This window comes from Salvelinus fontinalis, chromosome 3 (genome assembly GCF_029448725.1).
Source record: "Salvelinus fontinalis isolate EN_2023a chromosome 3, ASM2944872v1, whole genome shotgun sequence".
NCBI lineage: Eukaryota > Metazoa > Chordata > Actinopteri > Salmoniformes > Salmonidae > Salvelinus > Salvelinus fontinalis.
Window position 1 is genome coordinate 61,941,685 of NC_074667.1, and position 17,773 is coordinate 61,959,457.

General features: G+C 47.9%; 1 protein-coding gene across 8 annotated transcripts in view; it reads right to left on the bottom strand.

Annotated features, from left to right (window-relative positions):
- Positions 1-17,773, bottom strand: part of LOC129851288 (gamma-adducin-like) — a 154,219-nt gene that overhangs the window by 5,783 nt on the left and 130,663 nt on the right. For all 8 annotated transcript variants that reach the window (XM_055917725.1, XM_055917722.1, XM_055917727.1 and 5 more), the window contains 8 exons: positions 12,149-12,298; positions 10,892-11,035; positions 10,450-10,548; positions 8,797-8,973; positions 6,125-6,367; positions 3,208-3,324; positions 2,896-2,982; positions 1,191-1,314 (listed from right to left, as the gene is read on the bottom strand). In XM_055917725.1, the coding sequence (XP_055773700.1) occupies positions 1,191-1,314; positions 2,896-2,982; positions 3,208-3,324; positions 6,125-6,367; positions 8,797-8,973; positions 10,450-10,548; positions 10,892-11,035; positions 12,149-12,298 (1,141 nt within the window). The remainder of the gene's footprint in view (positions 1-1,190; positions 1,315-2,895; positions 2,983-3,207; positions 3,325-6,124; positions 6,368-8,796; positions 8,974-10,449; positions 10,549-10,891; positions 11,036-12,148; positions 12,299-17,773) is intronic.

Below are 17,773 nucleotides of genomic sequence, written 5' to 3' on the forward strand. Positions count from 1 at the left end.
GGGTGAGGGATGAGGGGGTGGGAGTAAGGGGTCAGGGGGTGAGGGTTTGGGATGAGGGTTGAAGAGGTGGGAGTAAGGGGTCAGGGGGTGAGGGTTTGGGATGAGGGTTGAAGAGGTGGGAGTAAGGGGTCAGGGGGTGAGGGTTTGGGATGAGGGTTGAAGAGGTGGGAGTAAGGGGTCAGGGGGTGAGGGTTTGGGATGAGGGTTGAAGAGGTGGGAGTAAGGGGTCAGGGGGTGAGGAGGGGGAGAGGGTTTGGGTTGAGGGGTAAGGGTGAGGGAGTGGGTTGGTAGGAGTAGGGTTGGGGGGGTGAGAGAGGGAAGTGAGGGTTGGGGGGGGGGGGGGGTGAGAGATTAGTGTTGACACACATGTTAGAGGCAAGACAGCACAAACAGATCTGGGACCAGGCTACGTTGGGTTACATGGAACGTAGTGGTCGTACAGTACCTCCAGTACATATTGTGAGGAATCTAAGGGGTTAACGTGGTTCATTTAACCACCAGGTCATTCATCTGGCCATTACTAATACTATTAGTTTATAAGTATACATCAATCCAGTGCCATTCCAAAACCCATTCATTATCACAGTGGAGTTATAGCATTACAGACAAACAGTCATTCTTCAGACTATCAACATCATAGTATACATAACAGCACATAGTATTACTGTGAGCACGGACATGCAGAAGAACATTCTAGAAGGAGCATAAGAACATTCTATAAGGAGCATAATATGGAATCCAGATTGGACTGGTGTAGAGTAGGTGGGGATAGGGGGTGGATGGTGTCATGGCAACCGGGCCCACTCATACAGTGGGTGTGAAAACCTGCTGTGGGCCAGTCTGTCTGTTCTGTTGGCCGCCTTAGTCATAGGATGGAGGGATGGTTCCCTGCTGCACACACACGTTACGACAGGCAGGGGTTTTGTGTTTCTCTGTGGTTCTGTATGGGTGTGTGTGTGTTTCTCTGTGGTTCTGTATGGGTGTGTGTGTGTGTGTGTGTTTCTCTGTGGTTCTGTATGGGTGTGTGTGTGTGTTTCTCTGTGGTTCTGTATGTGTGTGTGTGTGTGTGTTTCTCTGTGGTTCTGTATGTGTGTGTTTCTCTGTGGTTCTGTATGTGTGTGTGTGTGTGTGTGTGTGTTTCTCTGTGGTTCTGTATGGGTGTGTGACTTCTCTGTGTGACTCTCTCTTACCACTCAGCCCCAGCTGTCTCTTCTCTACGTTCATCGTGTATTCGTCCATCTCTTTCTCAGACAGCTGACTGAAGGGGTTAGGAGGTAGAGGAACCATCTGGTCATCCTCTGATGCCACGTAGGGCTGGAGAGAGTGGAGGGAGAGAGAGAGAGAGTGTGGAGGGAGAGAGAGAGAGAGTGTGGAGGGAGAGAGAGAGAGAGTGGAGGGAGAGAGAGAGAGGGAGAGTAGAGAGAGAGCGAGAGAGAGTGGAGAGAGAGAGTGGAGAGAGAGAGAGGAGAGAGAGTGGAGAGAGAGGAGAGAGTGAGTGGAGAGGGATAGGAGGGAGAGAGAGTGGAGAGAGAGAGTGGAGAGAGAGAGAGAGTGGAGAGAGAGAGAGTGGAGGGAGAGAGAGTGGAGGGAGAGAGTGGAGGGAGAGAGTGGAGGGATAAAGAGTGGAGAGAGAGGAGAGAGAGAGAGAGAGAGAGAGAGAGAGGAGAGGAGAGGGAGTGGAGAGAGAGAGTATAGAGAGTGGAGAGAGAGAGTGGAGAGAGAGAGGAGAGAGTGGAGAGAGAGAGAGAGAGAGGAGAGAGAGAGGAGAGAGAGAGAGTGGAGAGAGAGAGGAGAGAGAGAGTGGAGAGAGAGGAGAGAGAGAGAGAGTGGAGAGAGAGGAGAGAGAGAGTGGAGAGAGAGAGAGAGTGGAGAGAGAGAGTGGAGTTAACATAGGATCAGACATTAGACTCCCCAGACTTTTAACACGGACAGATACATTCCCAAGTTAGCAGAGTGAGTACACTAAGTCATGCCAGTTCATCGTAAACCACAACACACACTAACACACAATTCAATAGAAATGGGCATATTACACAAACACACTCCAATACTTTCAAATTACTTACCAAAAACAATGATTAAGAGACACTGTCTAATATGAATGTTGTTCTGTCACAACCACATCAGAACATGCACAACACACATTGGGTGACATAAGGAAGTAGAAAAACCTTGGTCATTCATTGGTGGAGTGCACTATCATGCGTAAACAACTCAATTTCACTCGCACCTCCAAAAACACATAAACAGTGACGATGTGACCTAACAGGACACCAACTGAAACGACAAACAGGTAAAAAAAAACACTTCACACTGTAGTATTCAAAAAGCCTGTAGAGACATTACCTTTACACGGACTGGCTGATCCTTCAATACGACATACACCATGTAGGGGAACAATATTTAATAAGTGATCAAATATCACACTAATCAGTTTAATCTCAACTCTGATAACAGGCAGAGAGACCTGGATTGTGTTATTTCCTTGCTATGAGATGATGCCAACCACCAAAATGCTGCCAAGAAGATCCAAAAGGATTCAGTTGGCACGTTGAAGGACGGATGTCATAACAGAATCCCAGAGCCATAGAGATGTGTACTTCTGGTTCTAAACAATACATTAGCCCCACCTACTGGTCAAGGTTGTCAAACGCAGTAACAAATAGCTAAGCCTATCTAGGCTGGATGATATGGATCACTTAGCAAAATCCTCAAGGATGCTCACAGCCTGCCGTATATACCCTATAATTCAAAAGACTGTCATATATTGAAATAAATATTGAAATGTAATGGGAACCACGTTAGTTGCTGTTTATGACACTTATGGATGTATCACCAACAGGACTTCAGGCAAAGTGGCAACAGATATATTGGTTTGTCAGAGTTGCCACTCACCATTCGAGGTTCGTCCAATGGGATGCCTGCCAGGTGGTGAGAGCGAGGTCCGGACGTCATCATGTCGAATCTGTTCTGCTCTCTGATCTGTGATAGGACATAACAGTGACATCACTTACAGCTACACAACCAGGAAGTGCATGGTAAGGATTGTGGTTCTGATAGGACGGTGGAAGGCAGAGAAGGAGCTGACAGAGAGGAGTTAAGTTGAAGTTGGCCTTAGTGATCCAGGGTCAGTTTTGCCTTTCCCCTACTGATGTTTATGGTTATGTTTATGTATGGAGGGTAGCTGATCCTAGATCTGTGACTTACTCGGTTTCTCCTCTCCAGCACCTCGCTAGGGTTGGTGTTCATAGGGACAAACTGGTTGGGGTCCTCGATGCGGATCGGAGTGCCGCTGCTGTTACCACCTTCCTCAGACTTCATCCACTGTAGAGAACAGACATACACCAATCAGCATACACCAATCAGACATACACCAATCAGACATAGTCCAATCAGACATAGTCCAATCAGACATAGTCCAATCAGACATAGACCAATCAGGCATACACCAATCAGACACAGACCAATCAGACACAGACCAATCAGACACAGACCAATCAGACACAGACCAATCAGACACAGACCAATCAGACACAGACCAATCAGACACAGACCAATCAGACATAGACCAATCAGACACAGACCAATCAGACACAGACCAATCTGTCTAGTTCATCTGGGAAAGGCAGCCCAATTCTGATATTTTTTTCATAAATTGCTTTTGACCAATCAGAGCAGCTCTGAAAAAGATCTGATATGAAAAGATCGGAAGTGATTGTACAAAAGACTGATTAGTGGAAAAATTGGGCTGCCTGTGTAAACGTAGCCAAGGTGAACTTGCTGGTATTCCTTTCTGAGTCATTATATGTGGAAATATCACAAAGATGTCATTCTCTAACATACCAGGAGAGGGCAGTGTAATATAAGGTTTCACCAGAATGTGTATCAGAGAACGTCAGATTGGCTCTATGATTGGCAACTGAGCTAGTCAGGACTAAGGCCTGCACAACACAATGTGTAGACATGAACAGGGAGCTCTGTTTCATTAACACTGACCATATGTGCGTGTGTGTCTGTCTACAGTATGAGTACTGACCATGGTCCTGGTGTGTTAACCCTCCCTACAGTATGAGTACTGACCATGGTCCTGGTGTGTTCATATAGTGTGTTAACCCTCCCTACAGTATGAGTACTGACCATGGTCCTGGTGTGTCTATATAGAGTGTTAACCCTCCCTACAGTATGAGTACTGACCATGGTCCTGGTGTGTTTATATAGAGTGTTAACCCTCCCTACAGTACGAGTACTGACCATGGTCCTGGTGTGTTTATATAGTGTGTTAACCCTCCCTACAGTATGAGTACTGACCATGGTCCTGGTGTGTTCATATAGAGTGTTAACCCTCCCTACAGTAGGAGTACTGACCATGGTCCTGGTGTGTTCATATAGAGTGTTAACCCTCCCTACAGTATGAGTACTGACCATGGTCCTGGTGTGTTCATATAGAGTGTTAACCCTCCCTACAGTATGAGTACTGACCATGGTCCTGGTGTGTTCATATAGAGTGTGTTAACCCTCCCTACAGTATGAGTACTGACCATGGTCCTGGTGTGTTTATATAGAGTGTTAACCCTCCCTACAGTATGAGTACTGACCATGGTCCTGGTGTGTTTATATAGAGTGTTAACCCTCCCTACAGTATGAGTACTGACCATGGTCCTGGTGTGTTCATAGAGTGTTAACCCTCCCTACACTATGAGTACTGACCATGGACCTGGTGTGTTTATAGTGTGTTAACCCTCCCTACAGTATGAGTACTGACCATGGTCCTGGTGTGTTTATATAGAGTGTTAACCCTCCCTACAGTACGAGTACTGACCATGGTCCTGGTGTGTTCATATAGAGTGTTAACCCTCCCTACAGTATGAGTACTGACCATGGTCCTGGTGTGTTTATATATGGTGTTAACCCTCCCTACAGTATGAGTACTGACCATGGTCCTAGTGTGTTTATATAGAGTGTTAACCCTCCCTACAGTACAAGTACTGACCATGGTCCTGGTGTGTTCATATAGAGTGTTAACCCTCCCTACAGTATGAGTACTGACCATGGTCCTGGTGTGTTCATATAGTGTGTTAACCCTCCCTACAGTATGAGTACTGACCATGGTCCTGGTGTGTTTATATAGAGTGTTAACCCTCCCTACAGTATGAGTACTGACCATGGTCCTGGTGTGTTCATATAGAGTGTTAACCCTCCCTACAGTATGAGTACTGACCATCGTCCTGGTGTGTTTATATAGTGTGTTAACCCTCCCTACAGTATGAGTACTGACCATGGTCCTGGTGTGTTCATATAGAGTGTTAACCCTCCCTACAGTATGAGTACTGACCATGGTCCTGGTGTGTTCATATAGAGTGTTAACCCTCCCTACAGTATGAGTACTGACCATGGTCCTGGTGTGTTCATATAGTGTGTTAACCCTCCCTACAGTATGAGTACTGACCATGGTCCTGGTGTGTTCATATAGAGTGTTAACCCCCCCTACAGTATGAGTACTGACCATGGTCCTGGTGTGTTCATATAGAGTGTTAACCCTCCCTACAGTATGAGTACTGACCATGGTCCTGGTGTGTTCATATAGTGTGTGTTAACCCTCCCTACAGTGAGTACTGACCATGGACCTGGTGTGTTCATATAGAGTGTTAACCCCCCCTACAGTATGAGTACTGACCATGGTCCTGGTGTGTTCATATAGAGTGTTAACCCTCCCTACAGTGAGTACTGACCATGGTCCTGGTGTGTTCATATAGTGTGTGTTATCCCTCCCTACAGTGAGTACTGACCATGGACCTGGTGTGTTCATATAGAGTGTTAACCCCCCCTACAGTATGAGTACTGACCATGGTCCTGGTGTGTTCATATAGAGTGTTAACCCTCCCTACAGTGAGTACTGACCATGGTCCTGGTGTGTTCATATAGAGTGTTAACCCTCCCTACAGTATGAGTACTGACCATGGTCCTGGTGTGTTCATATAGTGTGTGTTAACCCTCCCTACAGTGAGTACTGACCATGGACCTGGTGTGTTCATATAGAGTGTTAACCCTCCCTACAGTATGAGTACTGACCATGGTCCTGGTGTGTTTATATAGTATGTTAACCCTCCCTACAGTGAGTACTGACCATGGTCCTGGTGCGTTCGTCCACGGCCGCCACGTTAACCTTCATATAACTGTTAGGGCTGTTGAGCCAGCGCGTCTTCTCCCGGGCCTGTCTCTGCTGGAGGAACTTAAACGGTAGCCGCGCGGCGCCCTCCTCCTCCTCGAACATGAACGCCGTCACCGTGGCCGGGATCTCCACGTCGGACTTGTGCCGAGGCTTCTCCCGAACAATGGGGTGGCGGTAAGCGTAGCCCGTCCGGTAGCCCTGTGGGGAAAAGGATACAGAAATCAATCAATCCACTAGATGTCATGTACATAGTGCGTTCAGTCCGGTAGCCCTGTGGGGAAAACAAACGACAGAAGTGTCCATCTACAAACAGGATTCCGTTTTTGTACAGTACATATTTGTCACAAAGTTTCTAAGTCCCTAGAGAGGAAGACGAGGTAAAAGTGGGAGGAAAGAAGACTCTTTGGTAGTGGAACAAAATGTTCTCAAGCTTTTGATCTCCCCATTCATCTAGAGTTCATTTTCAATAGTGCAAGTCCTCTCTGTAGAATCTTCACTACATAGGAATGTAGTTCGTGTCTCTGTCCCACCCTTAATATTTGGACACAGCCCTGGAATCAAAACTATTGCCTCTGTCCACTAAGGAAAACGGAGAGAGAGAGCGAGAGAGAGAGGGACAGTCTCCGGCCACTATCCCATGATTCCTAGCTGTGGGAGAACGGAAAAACGATGATGTGTAGCCGGAGGGGTTCCTGGCATCCATGGACAATGGAGTGTGTTCAGATACTTCCTGTCTCTTTCTCCCCCTCTCTCTTTATCCGTCCTTCTCCTCTCTGTCCCTTGCTCTCTCTCTCACCCTGTATAGCGCTCCTCTTCTCTATCCATGACTTAACTCTTAACTCTTTCTCATCCCTCTCTCTCTCTATATCTCTCGTCCTCCCTCCTTTTCATCGATACCAGACTATCCTGTCAGTGTCAATCACATATAGACTTTAACCAGGTGTTCGGAGACCAGACTCAACCTTTCAACTGGACTCAGGAAACACAGAATCAGAATAAGTTCTTGGCATGCAGCTTCCTCTCCATATCAGAGGTATCTGCCGTGGTGTTGTGAAACATGTTATTCCGGTATATTCTGTACTATAAGAAATAGTATTTTTACGAGGTGTGAGACGAGACTATGTGATAGGAGCGGTCCCCTTCGGACAGCTACACAGACCGTTGAGTAATGACTCTCCAGATACACTACATAGAGGACAGAGGTGAGAAGAGAGTAGACAAGAAAAAGTTAGAGAAGAGAGACAAGAGAGGGAGGAGAGGAAAGAGAGGTGAAAAAGACAAATAGGAGAAGGCAAGAAAGAGGACACAAGGGAGAGAAGGGAGAGAGAGAGAAGGGAGAAAAGGGAAAGAGAAGGGAGAGAGAGAGAAGGGAGGGAGAGAGAAGGGAGAGAGAGAGAGAGAGAATGGAGAGAAAAGGGAGTGCGAGGGAAGGGAGAGAGTCTCTCTGCTATAAGCTCAGCAGTGTCTGATCCTTGAGGGATCTGGTGTTGTTATGAAGCATCCCAGTCAGAGTTCCAGCAGGGCCCAGACCATAGATCACTGACCCGGTCCCAAGTCTACAGGGCCCAGACCATAGACCACTGACCCGGTCCCAAGTCTACAGGGCCCAGACCATAGATCACTGACCCGGTCCCAAGTCTACAGGGACCAGACCATAGATCACTGACCCGGTCCCAAGTCTACAGGGCCCAGACCATAGATCACTGACCCGGTCCCAAGTCTACAGGGCCCAGACCATAGATCACTGACCCGGTCCCAAGTCTACAGGGCCCAGACCATAGATCACTGACCCGGTCCCAAGTCTACAGGGCCCAGACCATAGATCACTGACCCGGTCCCAAGTCTACAGGGCCCAGACCATAGATCACTGACCCGGTCCCAAGTCTACAGGGCCCAGACCATAGATCACTGACCCGGTCCCAAGTCTACAGGGCCCAGACCATAGATCACTGACCCGGTCCCAAGTCTACAGAGCCCAGACCATAGATCACTGACCCGGTCCCAAGTCTACAGGGCCCAGACCATGGATCACTGACCCGGTCCCAAGTCTACAGGGACCAGTTCCAGCAGGGCCCAGACCATGGATCACTGACCCGGTCCCAAGTCTACAGGGACCAGCACAGCTGCACTGGACCAGTGATGTACTGTACATTATCGAGTGATAGATCCAGTTGATGACCCAGAAACAGTAATGACAGAGGAAATGAGGGCAGGATTGTACACTATATGTTGGATGCCAAGTCATTGTCCTTGAATTCCATTTCCCTGTTAGTTACACAACCTGGAGGTCAGAGCCAGGAGGGGGGCACCTGGGACAGGGCCAGCCCAGCAGGTCAACACATAGCCTGGGTAGCGTGGGTGGTAGCCCCGCTTCCTCCCATGACCTTGGTGGCTAGTGCCAACTGGACATATGGCATAGCTACGAGTCACTGTCACAGCAAGGATATTATACAGTAATGTAGATTGCAGTGTGTGTGTGTGTGTGTGTGTGTGTGTGTGTGTGTGTGTGTGTGTGTGTGGAGGGGGGGATGGAGTGTGTGTGTAGCAGGGAAAGGAGAGTGTGTGTAGTGTGTGTGTGGGTAGTGTGTGTGTGTGTGTGTGTGTGTGTATCTGTGTAAACCACTCACCAGGTTATCCAGCATCCTCATGAGAGATTCAAACTCCAGCTCTCCCACCTTCCACTTGTGTGGACTTCCCATGTTGACAGACCCTGCATCGGCCACCGCATGGGTCCGAGACTTATACTTCTCAGCATCTAACACAATCAGGTTGTCTATGCTGCCAGCACACGAGAACGCATTCACCTAGAGAGACAGAGAGAGACGGGGGAGAGAGATGGGGGGAGAGAGAGAGAGAGACGGGGGAGAGAGATGGGGGGAGAGAGAGAGAGAGAGGGGGAGACGGGGGAGAGAGAGAGGGGGAGACGGGGGAGAGAGAGAGGGGGAGACGGGGGAGAGAGAGAGAGAGACGGAGGAGAGAGAGAGAGAGAGAGAGAGAGACGGGGGAGAGAGAGAGACGGGGGAGAGAGAGAGAGAGACGGGGGAGAGAGAGAGAGAGACGGGGGAGAGAGAGAGAGAGACGGGGGAGAGAGAGAGAGATGGGGGAGAGAGAGAGAGAGATGGGGGAGAGAGAGAGAGATGCGGGAGAGAGAGAGAGGGGGAGAGAGAGAGAATTTCTATTCAGAAAAGAGAGGCACAGAGTTCTATCTAGACAATTGAAAAATCCAACCCAGGGAGGTATTACAGTTATTATACAAGGTCACTTTTTTTTGCCACACACACACACACACACACACACACACACACACACACACACACACACACACACACACACACACACACACACACACACACACACACACACACACACACACACACACACACACACACACACACACACACACACACACACACACACACACACACACACACACACACCTGATGTTAATCTTTAGATATTAAGCAGGCTTTGCTAGGTTGGATTAATGTTTTGTTTGGCTCTGAGACTGAGATTCAAATAGGGATTTGGTGCACCTATTACAACAGGCAGGGACAACACCCACACACACACACACACACCCCCACACCGTAATGTCTACCATATTTACAAACTGCACACACACACACACACACACACACCCACACCGTAATGTCTACCATATTTACAAACTGCATACACACGCGCACAGCACACAGGCAAGAAGCACACAAACAGTAACGCACACATATCATACGCACACACACACACGCGCGCACACAAACACACAACACAAACAAACTTTGCCAAACAAAACTCTGGAAATCATTGACTTTCCATTCAAGCTGTCCCGCTGGTTTTGTTGTGGGGTAATATACAGCCCATTTAAAATGGTCTTTCCCCCTCTTCTAATTCAGACGGTGTAGGATGTTATAGGACTTTAACACAATCTCTTTGTTTTCCTGCCAGTCTTTCTCTCCAGCTGTCTTCACGTTTCCTCTCTCTAGATTTTTAACAACCCCATAAATGACATTCCGGCTTTCCTTGGAAAACACAGAAACTACCAAAACAGGAACAGCATCACTAATAAGCGTTAGATGAAGCTAACATCGTGACGCCGTGTTGTTGCAGAATCGAAGGCGTTGTTACTGAAATCTCTTGTTAGAACAGAACAGTAAATGTCTGTAGAATCTAGATCTGAACGAGTAACTCAATTTATTGACCTATTGTTTGATGAGAGTGAGGTCCAGGGTCCAGGGTGTGTGTGTGTGTTATGTAGCGTGTGGGTGTGTGTGTGTGTGTACCTGGATCTCACAGGCATACTGAGCGTTGTAGATGTAATGAAAGGCCTCTTCGATGGTTTCCCCCAGAGCCACCACTCCATGGTTCCTCAGCACCAGCACCTGTTCACCAAACACACACGGTCACGGTCAAACACAACCATAGACGAGGACAGTTACATCTAACAAGACAATTTCCCCCAGTGTGATAACAAGCCTCCATAGTTTACCAGTAGATGACTCTAGAGGAGACACACAACCACAGTAACCTCAATGCCATTAAGGCTGGCTGACTAGCTAGTACATTTTATCACCAAGACTGTTTTTACACTAGCTAGAAAATAGTCCTGTCAAAGCAGTCCCATAGGGGTAGGATTTACCCACTGATCTCAGGTCAGTTTGCATCCCCCGAACTAGCAATTAACATCACCTTTTGGGATGGGGTAATCTGATCCTAGACCTTTACCTTGGCTGAGGGTCCGAGGGCCTTCTGCAGCGCCAGGCGTTCCTCCTGGTCGTCAAGGCTACCCTGGTAGTTGTAGTATGCGATGTCACCCAGGATCAAGGCCTCCTGAGAGATGGGCAGGATGCCACACTTCATAGACGACACCTGGAGAGACATGGAGGGAGATGTGAGAACTATTCAGACACTGGAGGATGGAAGGAGAGAGAGAGAGCGAGAAAGAGAGAGACAGAGAGACAGAGAGACCGAGAGAGAGAGACAGAGACAGAGAGAAAGAGACAGAGAGAAAGAGACAGAGAGAGAGAGACAGAGAGAGAGAGACAGAGAGAGAGACATACAGAGTGACAGACAGAGAGAGAGAGACATACAGAGTGACAGACAGAGAGAGAGAGACATACAGAGTGACAGACAGAGAGAGAGAGACATACAGAGTGACAGACAGAGAGAGAGAGACATACAGAGTGACAGACAGAGAGAGAGAGACATACAGAGTGACAGACAGAGAGAGAGAGACATACAGAGTGACAGACAGAGAGAGAGAGACATACAGAGTGACAGACAGAGAGAGAGAGAGACATACAGAGTGACAGACAGAGAGAGAGAGACATACAGAGTGACAGACAGAGAGAGAGAGACATACAGAGTGACAGACAGAGAGAGAGAGACATACAGAGTGACAGACAGAGAGAGAGAGACATACAGAGTGACAGACAGAGAGAGAGAGACATACAGAGTGACAGACAGAGAGAGAGAGACATACAGAGTGACAGACAGAGAGAGAGAGACATACAGAGTGACAGACAGAGAGAGAGAGACATACAGAGTGACAGACAGAGAGAGAGAGACATACAGAGTGACAGACAGAGAGAGAGAGACATACAGAGTGACAGACAGAGAGAGAGAGACATACAGAGTGACAGACAGAGAGAGAGAGACATACAGAGTGACAGACAGAGAGAGAGAGACATACAGAGTGACAGACAGAGAGAGAGAGACATACAGAGTGACAGACAGAGAGAGAGAGACATACAGAGTGACAGACAGAGAGAGAGAGACATACAGAGTGACAGACAGAGAGAGAGAGACATACAGAGTGACAGACAGAGAGAGAGAGTGAAACTGGTGATGAACATATACAGCATCACAGTGCATTATAAAACATCAAAATGTGGACAATATTTGTCTAAAAGTCAGGCCTATTTAAACAACACTTCTTCCTCTAAGATCCTGGATGATTAACCAGAGTGAAAGGTGACTCACGGCGGCGGTGGCAGGAGTGTGCACGTGGATGCAGCAGCGTACGTCTGGCCTGATGGAGTAGATGGCAGCGTGGGGGCTGAAGCCTGACGGGTCAGCCCTGAGGTTGGTGGAGCCCTGGTCAATCACATCCCCGATGATGTTCAGCTTTACCTGGGAGAGAGAGAGGGGGAGAAGGAGAGAAAATATCATAAGCCATTGTATAGTCACACAAAATACACATGTATGGATTTACATACACAGTTTAATGGACATGTGAATCACTTCCCGTAAGAAGAATAAATATATATTGTGAGGGATCTGCTGGATATATAAAGAGGCATGCAATGGGTAATAACAATTGAAATGGTTCATATCCTCATCATCAGGAAATGTACAGAAGGAATGGTAACTGTATGAGTGTAACTGGTCTTCATACTGTATGTCCTCAATGAGAACTTCATCACCATGTGTCATTAGATTACTGGCTACCGAAGAGGGTTGGAGAGAGCAGAGAGAGGGAGAGAGAGAGGGAGCAGAGAGAGAGAGAGGGAGCAGAGAGAGAGAGAGGGGGGGGGGACAGAGGGACAGAGAGAGAGAGAGAGGGGGAGAGGGACAGAGACAGAGAGAGAGATGGACAGAGAGAGAGAGAGCGAGAGAGCGAGAGAGGAGGAAAGGAGGAGGAGAGGACAGAGTACAGACAGTTCTCCATACACAACTAATTATGATGAGACAACACAGCCAAAGTGGTGCGCTGAGCAGTATTTCTGTCTGTAATAAAGCCCTTTTGTGGGGAAAAAACTAATTCTGATTGGACGGGCACGGCTCCCCAGTGAGTGGGCCTGGCTGCCAGGTGGGTGGGCCTATGCCCTCCCAAGGCCCACCCCTGCCCAGTCATGTGAAATCCAAAGATTAGAGCCTAATGCATTTATTTCAATTGACTTCTATGAACTGTAACTCAGTAAAAATTGAAATTGTTGCATATTGCGTTTATCTTTTTTGTTCAGTATAAATCCAAAATCTATTTGTACTTACAGAATCACTAGATGACCAGGTTAAATATGAGCTGTATTCTGTTACAGACGCTGCATGTGAAACGCCCTGCTCTGTTTTCCAGCCTGACAGCCATATGGGACAGTGGGAGGATGACAGACACCAGTCCAATCGATTCGTTTGTCCAGTTAGATGAAATAACCAGTAAACCATGTCTAACGTGCCAGCTGTCAGACCAACAGACCAGCCGATCGAACACTAATGACAGGGTTAGTTACAGCACATGTTAGGATTGTAAGAGACCAATCACATCCTTCAGTGTCCGGGCCCCTCTACAAGTCTGCCAATCGGACGTCAGAACAGCTCAAGTTCTACTGTGTGTGTGTGCACAGCAGTCCTAAAAATAATGGAGGGAAGTGTTGTTGAGGTGAATATGAAATGTGACGCAGGCTGATGACACGTTAACGACGTACAAAGGCAGCAGACCCCTTGGTAGCTATCAGCTTGTTGGACATAGAGAAGAGTTGAACCACGTGTCTATGGAGTTCACATGGTATCCTTGAATTCTTTGGGGTCCTTTGAGTTGAACCAATCACAGAGCTACATTTTGTCCTCCTGACCCCACCCCAGATATGACGTGAATCTCAGTGGACAGTTCAGCCAAAAGGGAGGGAGGGGGTCTCTCTCACTCTCTCACTCTTTTCAATGGAGACCTTCCAACTTCAATAGCAGCAGCTGGCCAGAATTCTTCCTTATTGTGACCCAACTCTTGTGAGACTAAAATGATCCCCAAATCTAATTTGGAAACATTATTTCTGAGTATACATCTATTGTATTAAATGTAATGTAAGTGTTTTATAAGTGCATCATACCCTAGGGACAATTCAGGGGTTAGAGGAAGGCTAGCTCGAGGACGTAACAGTCTCAGTCCCAAATGGTGCCCATCGGGATCTGGTCTAAAGTAGTGCCCTATGTAGGGAATAGGGTGCCTTTTGGGATGCAAGCTAGAGTCCACATAGATCATCCACTAGCTAGCGAACAGATCCTTGCTTCATATTGCTTTTCGATGAGGCTAAATTGAATAAGCCCTGTAATGGGAGTATGGTACGTCAGAGAGAGGGACTGTGATTGGATGTGAATGCCCGGCTCATCAGAAGGAGTGCCTGCTGGGTGATTGGCTTGGAGCATGGAGTCAAACAGGTAGTCCTTTCAAAACAACTTCAATGATGATGACAACAACAACGATGATCCAACAAACTATCAATCAAACAACTAATCCTCGTCTCAAAGATCATGAGAGCTAACGGAGTGGAATGTCTCTTACCTTCTCAGTTCCCATACTAACTACTATTAACACAATAACACAACATAATCAAACTTTAATCATAGGGCCAGCTGTCTTCCTACAGGTATCCTCTCCTTCACCTTCTAGCTCAGACAGCTGAGCCCAGCAAACGCCCAGAATGTCAACCCTGACCCACTGTTACATTTCAGTGACCTCTCACACACTGAACTCTGGATGACTTCCTTTCTCTCAGGAAGTTAATGGTGTTCGACCTCTAAAACCCTCCCCCTAGTGGGTTCAAACCCATAACAGACCCAGAGAGAAAGAGAGGGACAGGAAAAAAGAGAATAGCGGCCTTTAGTATTCGGCTGGAGTACAGTAACCCGCTGGAGTACGGCAGTCCGCTGGAGTACGGCAGTCCGCTGGAGTACGGCAGTCCGCTGGAGTACGGCAGTCCGCTGGAGTACGGCAGCCCGCTGGAGTACGGCAGCCCGCTGGAGTACGGCAGCCCGCTGGAGTACGGCAGTCCGCTGGAGTACGGCAGCCCGCTGGAGTACGGCAGCCCGCTGGAGTACGGCAGTCCGCTGGAGTACGGCAGTCCGCTGGAGTACGGCAGCCAGCTGGAGTACGGCAGTCCGCTGGAGTACGGCAGCCCGCTGGAGTACAGTAGCCAGCTGGAGTATAGTAGCCAGCCGGAGTACGGCAGTCCGCTGGAGTACGGCAGCCCGCTGGAGTACAGTAGCCAGCTGGAGTATAGTAGCCAGCCGGAGTATAGTAGCCAGCCGGAGTACAGTAGCCAGCCGGAGTACAGTAGCCAGCCGGAGTATAGTAGCCAGCCGGAGTATAGTAGCCAGCCGGAGTATAGTAGCCAGCTGGAGTATAGTAGCCAGCTGTATAGTAGTCAGCTGGAGTACAGTAGCCAGCTGGAGTACAGTAGCCAGCTGGAGTATAGTAGCCAGCTGTATAGTAGCCCGCTGGAGTATAGTAGCCAGCTGGAGTATAGTAGTCAGCTGTATAGTAGTCAGCTGGAGTATAATAGCCCGCTGGAGTATAGTAGCCAGCTGTATAGTAGTCAGCTGGAGTACAGTAGCCAGCTGGAGTACAGTAGCCAGCTGTATAGTAGCCAGCTGGAGTATAGTAGCCAGCTGGAGTACAGTAGCCAGCTGGAGTATAGTAGTCAACTGGAGTACAGTAGCCAGCTGGAGTATAGTAGTCAGCTGGAGTACAGTAGCCAGCTATATAGTAGTCAGCTGGAGTATAGTAGGCAGCTGGATAGTAGTCCTCTGGAGTACAGTAGCCAGCTGTATAGTAGCCAGCTGGAGTACAGTAGCCAGCTGTATAGTAGTCAGCTGGAGTATAGTAGCCAGCTGTATAGTAGCCAGCTGGAGTATAGTAGTCAGCTGGAGTATAGTAGTCAGCTGGAGTATAGTAGCCAGATGTATAGTAGTCAGCTGGAGTATAGTAGCCAGCTGTATAGTAGCCTGCTGGAGTATAGTAGCCAGCTGTATAGTAGTCAGCTGGAGTATAGTAGCCAGCTGTATAGTAGCCAGCTGGAGTATAGTAGTCAGCTGGAGTATAGTAGTCAGCTGGAGTATAGTAGTCAGCTGGAGTATAGTAGTCAGCTGGAGTATAGTAGCCAGATGTATAGTAGTCAGCTGGAGTATAGTAGTCAGCTGGAGTATAGTAGCCAGCTGTATAGTAGCCAGCTGGAGTATAGTAGTCAGCTGGAGTATAGTAGTCAGCTGTATAGTAGCCAGCTGGAGTATAGTAGTCAGCTGGAGTATAGTAGTCAGCTGGAGTATAGTAGCCAGATGTATAGTAGCCAGCTGTAGAGTAGCCTGCTGGAGTATAGTAGCCAGCTGTAGTATAGTAGTCAGCTGGAGTATAGTAGCCAGCTGTATAGTAGCCTGCTGGAGTATAGTAGCCAGCTGTATAGTAGTCAGCTGGAGTATAGTAGCCAGCTGTATAGTAGCCAGCTGGAGTATAGTAGTCAGCTGGAGTATAGTAGCCAGATGTATAGTAGCCAGCTGTAGAGTAGCCTGCTGTAGTATAGTAGCCTGCTGTAGTATAGTAGTCAGCTGGAGTAGAGTAGCCAGCTCTAGTATAGTAGCCAGCTGGAGTATAGTAGCCAGCTGTAGAGTAGCCTGCTGGAGTAGAGTAGTCAGCTGGAGTATAGTAGTCAGCTGGAGTATAGTAGTCAGCTGGAGTATAGTAGCCAGATGTATAGTAGTCAGCTGGAGTATAGTAGCCAGCTGTATAGTAGCCTGCTGGAGTATAGTAGCCAGCTGTATAGTAGTCAGCTGGAGTATAGTAGCCAGCTGTATAGTAGCCAGCTGGAGTATAGTAGTCAGCTGGAGTATAGTAGTCAGCTGGAGTATAGTAGCCAGATGTATAGTAGTCAGCTGGAGTATAGTAGTCAGCTGGAGTATAGTAGCCAGCTGTATAGTAGCCAGTTGGAGTATAGTAGTCAGCTGGAGTATAGTAGTCAGCTGTATAGTAGCCAGCTGGAGTATAGTAGTCAGCTGGAGTATAGTAGTCAGCTGGAGTATAGTAGCCAGATGTATAGTAGCCAGCTGTAGAGTAGCCAGCTGGAGTATAGTAGCCAGCTGTAGTATAGTAGTCAGCTGGAGTATAGTAGCCAGCTGTATAGTAGCCTGCTGGAGTATAGTAGTCAGCTGGAGTATAGTAGCCAGATGTATAGTAGCCAGCTGTAGAGTAGCCTGCTGTAGTATAGTAGCCTGCTGTAGTATAGTAGTCAGCTGGAGTAGAGTAGCCAGCTCTAGTATAGTAGCCAGCTGGAGTATAGTAGCCAGCTGTAGAGTAGCCTGCTGGAGTAGAGTAGTCAGCTGGAGTATAGTAGTCAGCTGGAGTATAGTAGTCAGCTGGAGTATAGTAGCCAGATGTATAGTAGTCAGCTGGAGTATAGTAGCCAGCTGTATAGTAGCCTGCTGGAGTATAGTAGCCAGCTGTATAGTAGTCAGCTGTATAGTAGCCAGCTGTATAGTAGCCAGCTGGAGTATAGTAGTCAGCTGGAGTATAGTAGTCAGCTGGAGTATAGTAGCCAGATGTATAGTAGCCAGCTGTAGAGTAGCCTGCTGGAGTATAGTAGCCTGCTGTAGTATAGTAGTCAGCTGGAGTATAGTAGCCAGCTGTATAGTAGCCTGCTGGAGTATAGTAGCCAGCTGTATAGTAGTCAGCTGGAGTACAGTAGCCAGCTGGAGTATAGTAGTCAACTGGAGTACAGTAGCCAGCTGGAGTATAGTAGTCAGCTGGAGTACAGTAGCCAGCTGTATAGTAGTCAGCTGGAGTATAGTAGGCAGCTGGATAGTAGTCCTCTGGAGTACAGTAGCCAGCTGTATAGTAGCCAGCTG